This window comes from Drosophila montana, unplaced genomic scaffold (genome assembly GCF_035044405.1).
Source record: "Drosophila montana isolate Dmon_TW-CO22-7 unplaced genomic scaffold, ASM3504440v1 contig_3848_1, whole genome shotgun sequence".
NCBI lineage: Eukaryota > Metazoa > Arthropoda > Insecta > Diptera > Drosophilidae > Drosophila > Drosophila montana.
Genome location: NW_026998720.1, coordinates 4,164,433 through 4,175,281, shown reverse-complemented (window position 1 = coordinate 4,175,281; position 10,849 = coordinate 4,164,433). Strand labels below are relative to the sequence as shown.

Sequence of the window (10,849 nt, the reverse complement as noted above, 5' to 3'; positions counted from 1 at the left end):
GTGTAAAAATAATCAACAGTTTCTGCTCACAATTCACTTATAGTTTTGATGAAATAAATAACCAAAAACAATTTTAATAATTTAAAAAAAATAATAAATGACAATAAAATAAAATAAACAATACTTTTGAAGTTTCTAAGAAATGCTAACATTATATATAATAAATTGCTAAAATTGTATATAAAAAATTTAAGAGTTCCCCAAGATGATATTAAGCTGTCTATTATAAAATGCATTCCAAGTTTTTTAAATTTATAGCTAATTTGTTTCAGCTATGTGCCCCTTATTTTACGCTTAGAAGCCACTGTGGAACGTCGACAACTTCTGGGATTATGACAAGCAGCCGCAACGGCAACGCTGCCGTGCATTCCACGGCAGAATGCAGTTCTGTATTTTTAAATTGAATAATGTGCCAAGAAAATATGAAATATATATAAGTACATATATGTACTATATATATATATATATATAAATTTGAGAAAGAATTTTTTGCAATTTGTATATTTCAATCCGCAACGTTTTCCCCTGTCAACGCATCCACTTGGCGTGGCTGCGTTATACGCTCAATACAAGCACGCCGCCTACGTCCTGCCGTAAGTCAGTCGGCGGTGCAGGCAGCGCAGTAGCCGGAGGCGCGTGCGCCACCTAACCACCAGGCAGTAGACCAGGCACTCCAGGACAAAGACGCCGCTGGCCAGCAGCAGCAGAAGACTGGCGAAGAGAATGGCGCCGTGAAAGGCGGCAAGTGTCAGCGCCTTGAAGGCATCCTCCTGCACGCGGGCGATCTTCTCCTGTATCATGCGCACCATGTCCAGATCCCGTGCCCACTTCTGCATATGACCCGACTCGATAACGTGCTGTATCACCGCATTGATGTGGTGCAGCAAATGAAACTTCTTGGGCAGCAGCATGGCCACTGGGTACACATACAAGGATTCCCGGCGATCGAAACAGTAGAGCCTATTCCGTTGTATGTGAGCATTGTAGAACGCGTGCTGCCGGGACACAACCACGGCGATGTGCTCGTTGTCGGCAGCGTAATTGAGGCACTCCACAATGTTATAGCAGATCTGGAACTTTTCGCGTATGTACTTGAAGGTCTACAAGAGAGAGAGAGAGAGAGAGAGAGAGAGAGAGAGAGAGAGAGAGAGAGAGAAAAGAGAAATATATATAGTATATCTCTATATATAAAACTGTTTGTCCTGACTCAATGACTGACTCAACCGAACTTTCTCTACCCCTAATAAAATCGTTGCTTTCAGGATACCTTCGGGTCACTGACCATTCCCAGCTATGAGCAGGGGCATAGCTTGCCACCCACCGGGTCGGTGATTTCCCATTACTTCCCCAATACTATCTCTTTATCCTATCTACTTAGCACTCTATATATCTAGCATACAATTCTATTCTTTATCAACAATCTTCTTACTTTCTTTTCTCCTATTTATGGTATTTTCTTAAATAATATAGCAAATTAAGATTATTTTTAATTTTACTTAAGAACACTTTTTCCCTACTTACACCCTTCTTCTTAGATATAGGCTCGAATAGCGTCACTAACAAAATTAGCTGTGAAAAGGGGCACAGCTGGCCGGACTGGAAAATAAAACGCCTCCATCGGTCGGTGATGCTATTAGAAAATTGTGTTCTCTAACTAGGCTTTTAGCATTTAATTTTCATAATTGTATATATAAAGTATTGAACAATTAGGAATACACTCGTTTTGTCGACAATTAATAAATAAATAAATAAATAAATAAATGACTAACACTACGCACACCCCAAACCGAAAAGTGAGAAAGAGATTGAGGTAGAGAGAAGAGAAGATAAGGACAGAGAGAAAGAAAGCAGGGAAGAGATCAGGACTGAACAAAATCATAGCAATTTTACAGAGAGTATCAAGTGCTCCGGTCGAAAAAGCTCGACTAGCAGATACTCTTTACAAACGTGTCCAAAACGTAAACGAATTAAGTTATATTATATATATATACTATATGAGTTTAAATGCCATATTTGGCATCTCTACCCCTTAATATCTTTGAGATACGCACAATAAGCATGTCTTCTATTTTGTTTTTTCGATTTTTTTTGATTTTTTCGATTTTGGAGGAGTTCTGACAATTGTTGATAATTTTAAATAAGCATGCTCTTAAAGTGAACATACAACCTACTACAAAAATGTAGTCTCTAGCTCCTAAAATTCCCGAGATTGAAGCATTTATATAATGGAGCAGACAGACATGGCCATATGTTTATGCTGATCAAGAATATATATGCTTGAAAGGTTTGGAGAAGCCCCCTTTTGTATGTTATATATGAAAAATGCATCGATTAATATTGAAAAGAAGCTCATTTCAATTGATTGATTTTATTGATTATGAAATATTTGTCACTCACCTCGCCTTCCTTGTTCAGATGCCGCACATTTTCGGAGCTGACCATAATGGTCATGCGTTTGCCATAGATCTCTTCCAGTTCGCTTATTTGAGCCTGGGTGGTCGGAGTTGTGAGTGTGCTTATCAAGAAACTCTGATAGGTGTTGCTAAAGAAGAAGGCCAAAATGAAGGCAGTGAAGAAGAGCAATCGCAGCGCCAACGACAAAGTTCGGGTATTCACATTAATAGCCTGGGTTAGCAGTATGCCCAGCATGCGCAGGCAGATGGTCAGATAATTGTGCTGATTGTTGAGCTTAAAAGCGGAAACATGCTGTGCCACCTGCACAGCCAAAGAGCTGACAATGATGAACAGCAGCAGCAAGAGCCAAGCACTGGTATCAAAGCTGGCCAGAAAATTGAATAAACTGTGCTCGCGCTTCGCCTTGGCCACGCACCAGGTGAGCTCATCCTGATGATACGATGTAGAGCTGGACACAAACTGGCTAATGCTGGGATCCTCATCGATGCCGCCGACAATCATTTCGATTTGACTAAGAAAAAGAGTATTTAGATAAAAAATTTTGGGTTTATATGCAGTTAATTTGTTTGAATTGAAGACAGCTTCACTTACCCCTCAATCAGCTGCTGGAACAGATGAAACACATTGGTGCTCTTCGTCTTGAAATCGATGCTTATGTGCAGTCGCTGGGCTATGGTCTGCACCAGCTGATACTCGATGCCAGTCAACTTGGTGAAACCCAAGGTTTCATCGGTGTCATGGGCGCCGGAATTGGCATTCTCAATGGTATAGTCTTCCACATCAATGCCCTCGTCGTAGCTTATTTCGGTTGCGTTAGCTGGATCACCCTCCTCGTAGTATGCCGTCTCCGGTGCATTGGTCTCCGCAATGGTAAATATGTAGGGCTCCCAAGGACCACGGTAGGCAGCTCTGATGGGACAACCGCTCAGATCACTTGGAAACTTATCCTCAAAGCGAGCGCGCAAATATTCCTCGACTGTTGTCTCGGGCTGAGTGCCATTTGTGTTCGCTGATCCATTGACGTTGTCCCTCTCAGTGCTATTATCCATTGTCGATGACTCCATGGATGCCTCAGCGGCAGCATAAGATTCCAAATCGGGGATTGCTGTTGCATTGAATCCCTCTTGTTCATCTTCGGTTGTTTCAGTATCATTCACATTGTCTGTTGGCATTTTTTCAACACTTTGATTTTCATCATTTGCTCCAGCTTCATTCTCCTCCTCGGAGCTTGTCTCCTCGTCGTCATAGTCGTCACTGCCGTTGTCAGATTCTTCCGCATCCACATAGCTACAGGCATCCAAGAGATCTATGGCAATCACACGATTGCCGCAATTATTATCAGGATGGTATGGAAATACCGTCTTGCCATAGTAGAAGCTGTTCTCTTCGCTCTGGCCAAACACATTCACGTTGTAGAGCTTGTTGCTCATAAAGGTCAAAAGTATCTCTACCATCAGGTCGGTCATCTCCTCATCTGTTTCCTCTATAGATGCCAAATAGACCACAAACTGTGCCAAGGGATTCCAGTTGAGCATGCGCCGCCAATGGCCGAATGTCTCCTCCAGATCCTCATCGTCCAGATCCTCCACAATGAGAAAATAACATTGCGGCTTCTCCTGCATGACCTGCATATTGGATTTGGACTCTTGTTTCTCCCGCGGGCTTGTAACCAGTATGCTCCACGTGTAACTCTGGTCCAGATCAAAGGCCCGCATCAGCTGATCCAGCACATCGGGAGTATTCTGTGTGACACTCACGCAGAGCACGGCTCCGGACAACGCATCGCCGGAATGGAAATATTTTTGAAGCAGCGCCATGCTGCATGCGGCCTGAGACTTGTCCTCGCTGGGCACCTGCATCAAATTGAGCCCGAATCCTTGCGCCACAGCTGTGCGCGCTTGCAGCTGCAGCAGCAGCAGCAGGGCCACAAAAATGTGGCCAACACTCGAGTTCCGTAATTGTGTCGTGGACATGCGAACGACAACTGACTGTGACACGCCCCGAGTGGGGCACGCCGCCTTGCGACGTACTCTGAGTCACAAGGGAGCCCCGGGCCTCCCCATAGTTATTATTAACCAATTACCTATGCTAATTTTCAATTCATGAACTGGCCCACGGCAACAATCTGCCCAGCCAAGATCATGATTACCTCTGCTGTTTGCTTAGTTATGGAGCTGCTTAGATTGGTAGCCTGCCGGAGCCCTGCTGCTCCACAAAGATAAAAGTCAGTCGCATAAATCAACAAACACAACATTAAGTGTAGGCTGTATTTAGTGTACGATATTATTCCTGCCACACCCAGACTTTTACGTTCACTAGCTGGCATAGAAAAGGTGCGTAAAAGAAACTGGATATTCTACTACACATAAGTGAAAAAGTGTCTAAGAAACAAATAAAATTGCGTGCCCCAAAAAACGACGTGAAGTCTGACAGCATTCATATACGCAAAATTTATGTACTTATTGCGACATCTCGCATAAGAAAAGGGGTTTTTTGCAAGTGCGTACAAAACGAGAAGTCATTCACGAGCCAGACATGCACGACTAACAGTTACCCTATATGGGCACTTGCAGAAAATTATACAAAATTTTGATTTTACTTTTAACTTCACAGAGCATGTATACAATAGTTTTTAGTTAACATAAACCTTTTCTTTCGGCTTATACTCTCGTATTATCTGCTGGCAGACAGCCAGCGCTCAGGTCTGATTTGCTCTATCATATATTAAGCTTACATAAATATATATTCAAATAAACGATTGAATTTACCTGCATATTCACGTTATTATATATTTAAGTCTAACAGTACAAAAGAGGCATGCTTTAATATGTATAAATCGCTTAAAGAACAAAGAGCAGAATAAATATAGGGGAACCAATTGAGAAAGATATAAAAGGGGATAGAGAGTTAGAGAGAGAGAGAGAGAGAAAAGTGCCAACATATGTTAAACAAATATATTTGTAATCCAGATAGAAAAACCTGCAAGCCTTGTATTTATGAGAATCGCATAGTAGGGCAATATATAATTTTTTTTTCCTTAATTTGCACTAGAATATATATTTGTATATTCATATATTTATATATTTGCATATTTATATATTTATATGTTTAAGGATATATTTATATATTTAAAGATTTATATGACATATTCACATGCTCATACAAATCTATTTGACAGTCTCGAATCTTTGAGCTCTTTCAAGACGCATCCAAGACAATTAATACTCATCAGCTATAAATATTTCTTATAGTCCCGCAACTGCCAAGAGCGGGTATAACATTAAGACTAACATGTTTGTGCACGTACTTTATAAACCAGTCCAGGATATGCTCGTATATATATGGGTCATATGTAAACAAGTTGCTCAAACAAACTTTTGATATCACGAGGGAAGTGAAGTTTATCTGAATGATAAAATTGAGTTCAACTGCAGCAAGGTCCATTCGTTTTTAAATTGCATTTGTTATGGAGCTACGCACAATTTAAATTAATCGTCAACAGATAAAACTTAATGTCAAATTTACAATTCGCCTTTTCGTCGATGGTAAAAGTGCAGCCGGTTTGCAATGAGCTACAAAATATGTTAAATATTGTGTGTACACTAACCGTAAGGGTATATACATTGCAACAGTCTCTTTGTACAAATGGCAACTGGAGCTCTATTCAATTCCGGGTTTATTATGCTGTCATCAAGCCTTTTATGCTATGGCAAATTTAACATAAAAACTGATATGATAAACAAAAAAATATATATGTATTATATATAATAAAAGGAAATGACTTTCACTTTGTGTGGGCTGATGCGCAAACTTATATATTACAAACGTGTTATATGATATAACTATATGGAATTTAATTACTTTTTTTGCATTATTAAATATCTATTTAATTTTTTCTTAAGTGTTTCGTTAGTGTGTTCGGGCTTCTGTGCAGGCTTTAACGTTTGACATTCAATAGAAAAATGCAACTTGCATATCCACTTCACTTTGCACCACCATGCACACCTCCTGGTGTGTGGGCCAGCAGCGTCAGTGGTGCTGTGGCTTTGCCGTGGTGCTGGCCTTCACTCAAGAGAATAGAAATATAAATATATATGTTGGTTTGTCCATGCTCTGATTTATGGCTGTCAGAAGGAGTGCATACAATGGCAAACTGACCGCAGCTAAAAAAAGAAGAAAGACAAAAAAATAAGACCCGAATAAGACTCGTATTGTGTTCGTATTTGAAACTCATGGCCCGTTGGCTACTCGAGGTATATATCGAGGTATATACATATATAAATATATATATATGTGCTATCGATAATCTGGCCTGGTCTTGTACGGGAAATGAGCTGAAACTGAAAGTACAATGCGACGACGATGTTGGAAAACCGGCTGTTGGCGCGCCTCAACTGTGGAGGTGGAGTCTTTCAAAGCCGCAGACAGCTCTAATTGGTTAAATGGGCTACTTTTATAGAGATCTTGAGGCGCGCACTCTTGAGGCGCGCATTAGGGGCGTTCAACACCACGGCTCATGTGTTGCATATTAGTTAATTGAGTTTTATGCCGAATTTGGCATTTAGAATTGTTCAAGCGCCAGGCTAACAGAAGCCAAACAAAAATAACAAAAGCCAAAATGCTTGAAGTGCTCGGCAAATTCAAGACCTTGTCAACACACCGAAACCATTAATGAAACTGGCCACAAATGGGTGGCCGCAACGGATCGGATTGGCCATTAAAATTCAGTCAGTTGCACAAAATAAAGCAATGACAATGCTGATGAGGTGATAATGATGGCAAGGTATGCGTATGTGTTGCTTGGACGGGCACTCGAATAGCCCAACGCAACGAGTACAAATCAAGTCCTAGGGCTCAACTCGAGAGTATCCGACTCGGCTATACCCAATTTCGAGCTGCTGTTAGCTATATTCCAACTTTCTTCTATGCAAACGAAAAACAATAGACTTTAATATACCTCTTAAAATGAGTACTTTTTATACCCCATTCTCATTGAGAATGATTGATGAAAGGGTGAACATGTTTTGTGTAAATGTATGTTACAGGCAGAAGGGGGTTTATCGGACCCCAATAAGTATAACTATATATATAATCTTAAAGTATAAGTATATATAAGCTTCTTCATGACAACGATCAGAGTCCATTTAGCCAAGTCCTCCGTCTCTCCGTCTATCTGTATGAATTATATTTTCCTACACCTAACCAAAACTAATTTGGAAAAACACTAATTATTGATAAAATTATAGCATTACTCAGAAACAATAAGAGGTAGATACATCAAATATTGTATAGGACTCTCGTATACACAGATTATGAATATTTCATTTCATCGAGAACTCCCCCATTATTCACAAAATGGAGAAACGAAAAGCTAGAACTTTGTGAGTTTATATATGCACACACATTAAGATGCCATATTTATTGTTTTCCAAGTTCATGATTATCGAACAACAACCATTGAAGTTATTCAACATTTAATTTCTAATATTAAGGAGCAGGCGGAAGAAGCAGAGCCGCTGCATAAGTTGGCCTCAGATGAGTTTGTGAGTTGTGCATAAAATGCAGCTATGGGGACTTGCAAAATTTTTCTGGAATTCATATTGGACCATATTTTAAAATTTGAATAAATGAAAGCGTGGTGCTAACAAACAAAATATTATATTGACTGAAGTTTACAGGGATTTTCGTAGTCATGCACATTTGAAATCAATTTTAGGGGAAACTGGATAAGGTAGTGGAAAACTGAAATGTGCTTGATCTACAGTAAACGAGTGAATGCCCAGGAAATCTGTTGTAGATCACGATAAGCACTCGTCCATAAATCTATACATATCGATATCACAGAAACTGGGCGAGTTATCGTTAGTTTGAATTTGATTGGAAATGTCTTCTATTGCCAGTTACATGCATTTGGCCAAAACCATGATACCCTTTTTTAGCCATTGTGAATGAGTACATAATAAAATCATTGGCATACTAAAAGTTCATTTCGTAATGTCAGAGCAACAGATACGCTAGTTATAAGCGGGTCCACTCGCATGTACAAATGTGGAATCCAATCGCCACATTATGAGAGATTGGGCTTGGGCGCAGGCCTAGAGCGCATTGCTTTGCACAGATTTGGTTTCTCTATAAATTTTGTTCACTTTCGAAATACCCAACAGTTAATGAGCGACTTTTGAGGGCATTGCTGTTGTCGTTGTGAAAGGAAAAATGAGGGGCGATGCCACCTACAATCTACAATAAATTGGCCGGCTTGAGCTCTCAGCTCTCAGCTACAGCTCCGGCTTCGGCTCGGATGTCGTAATCGTAATCTTAAGCGTGTTATGGTCAAGTGCAGGTAAATTTCATGCAGCTTGAGTAGCGGTTATATCACATGTGGCCAATTAACATATGCAAATACCGCGCCCAGCCTGGTAAACTGACCTTGACTTTGGCCTGTGTTCGGGGTGTGTGTGTGTGTGCTTAGAATCGGCAATCATTAGGTACTTAATACTATATATACATATAAGCTCCGCATAATTAGTCGCTCAGCTATCTATGAGCGATTAAAACGAAGTGAATGTCTCTGGGCTTGTCGTATTTGGCCAATTAAACTCACGCCGGATGAACTTTTCGGGAATGTCTAGAGACTAGACATTGCCAAGCCACACAGTGTGGCGGTGTGTGATTCATGCAACCGAAGCTAACATGCCACATGCCTACAAGTACCCAAAATCCGCGGCAAGTTGGCTAATTCTGGCGGCACAAACCAGTTTAAATGTCGTTGTCGTTGTCGTTGCTCTTGTTGTTATTTTTGTGGCCGCAACAATTGCTTTTTATTTATAATTTTTTTTTTTTTTGCATAACCCCTTTGCGGATTAGCTGCAGTTATTTTGATGACATTTTGCCACAGAATCTAACAAAAGTCGCAATTAAATTCGATTCGAGACCTGGATTTCATATGTGTGTGTGCTTTACTTTTCAATTCGATAACAATTTTTGTTTTCGGCTGTCAATTTGGTCGAGCGCTGGCTATGGGCAAACAAGTTGTTGCTCTAGAGCCAGGCTCTGGCTGGGCTTTCACCATTCTCCAAAAGTGCTGGCCACCATGTGGCCAGTTGAGCGCATATGCCCCGCAAGTCTTATGAAATCCAGTTGCAGTACATCCAACGAGCACCTGTTTTGGATTTGTATCTTAAACATTTAGACAAAGGGTACAGCAGTCAGGTTTATTTACTTTTAAAATATATTTATTTTACTTGTGTAAATCAGCTTCAAAGTTGTTTATGTTTTCATTTTTATAGCCTTGAAGAGGGCATCAACAAAATTGTAGCATGATTCGAGTAACCTTCAAGACAGTTGGGAAGACAGTTGATATAATTTTAAATAAAGGCGTTTATCAAGCTAGAAAATAATTTAAGAATTTGCATTTGCATAAAGCAAAATGTTTTGACAGCGTATAATGAAATGCTTTTTAATCTGTTCTGTCTTGTGTCATAACAATGTGTTTAATTAATTAACTAATTAGTCATATTAACACCAGCTAAATGTATGTGCTATATATCTTTTTTAATTCCCCAATTTAGAGAAGAGTGTGGTTAACAGTAAGATATATGTTTTCTTGACTAATATGCTGCATGTACATAAACAAGTAAAAGCCTTAAATAGCTGGGAATGCGCTTGTCGAGAGTGCACGTCCTGTAGATACCCTGCTGTCAGCCTTTTATACTATTTTTTTTTTGCTTATTAATCAACAGGAAATCTTTAATATACATTTATAAATAATTTAGTGCAAAATAAATGATCTCTCTTTTGTCTCTTAAAGTCAGATTGTTAATAAATAAATAATATTTACAACATATTCGAAGATGTTTTTGTTTTTCATACCAAAATAACTGGTTCCGGTTGATTACTCGCTTAAAATTGTATTGTATGAAACTAATTATATGTTTATTACGTGCCCAACAAGTTGATTGGTTAACAAAAGCCAACAGACTCAAGCGATTCTGGACGGATTTGCATAAGAATTCTTAATTGCAGATAAACAGGTTTAAATATTTATGTCTCTTCCCGTGGACGAGATGCGGCGCATTCCACCTATATTTCATCAAAAACCGAAACCGAAATAAACGTTACAATTTGGTTAAGCTTGTTTGTCTTGTGTACAATTTATTCAATTCGTTTGCAAATTATTGAAATGCAGCCAGCCACGCGCACATAATCGACATGCACGCTACTGTAAAGGTTAATTTATGTACGTCAGAATTTTGTTTAAATTTATTATCATGAAATTGCGATAATGAACTTGTAAAAGCCAATTACATGTCGCAAAAACAATCACTCACTCGCAAACAGTTTAATGCAAATTCGCGGAAGATGTGCCGCCAGCCAAAAGCCCAGTTGGAGCAGAAGTCGCTGCAATTTTCAACTCTGGCCAACGGAGCGTATGAAT

At 39.6% G+C, this 10,849-nt stretch overlaps 1 protein-coding gene across 1 annotated transcript; it reads right to left on the bottom strand.

The window, feature by feature from the left end:
- Positions 1-581: 581 nt before the first annotated feature.
- Ir87a (Ionotropic receptor 87a) lies at positions 582-4,388 on the bottom strand. Its single transcript, XM_064696827.1, has 3 exons — positions 3,007-4,388; positions 2,398-2,926; positions 582-1,100 (listed from the first exon to the last, which is right to left on the bottom strand). Exons 1-3 carry the CDS (start codon positions 4,386-4,388, stop codon positions 582-584), a joined length of 2,430 nt encoding a protein of 809 aa, XP_064552897.1.
- Positions 4,389-10,849: the final 6,461 nt, after the last annotated feature.

Excerpts from the sequence above, each read along its gene's own strand:
- Ir87a (XM_064696827.1), bottom strand. The coding sequence starts at position 4,388 with ATGTCCACGACACAATTACGGAACTCGAGTGTTGGCCACATTTTTGTG. Across the intron at positions 2,927-3,006 it reads TTCCAGCAGCTGATTGAGGG|TCAAATCGAAATGATTGTCG; the intron begins GTAAGTGAAGCT and ends TCTTTTTCTTAG. Across the intron at positions 1,101-2,397 it reads ATCTGAACAAGGAAGGCGAG|ACCTTCAAGTACATACGCGA; the intron begins GTGAGTGACAAA and ends TCTCTCTTGTAG.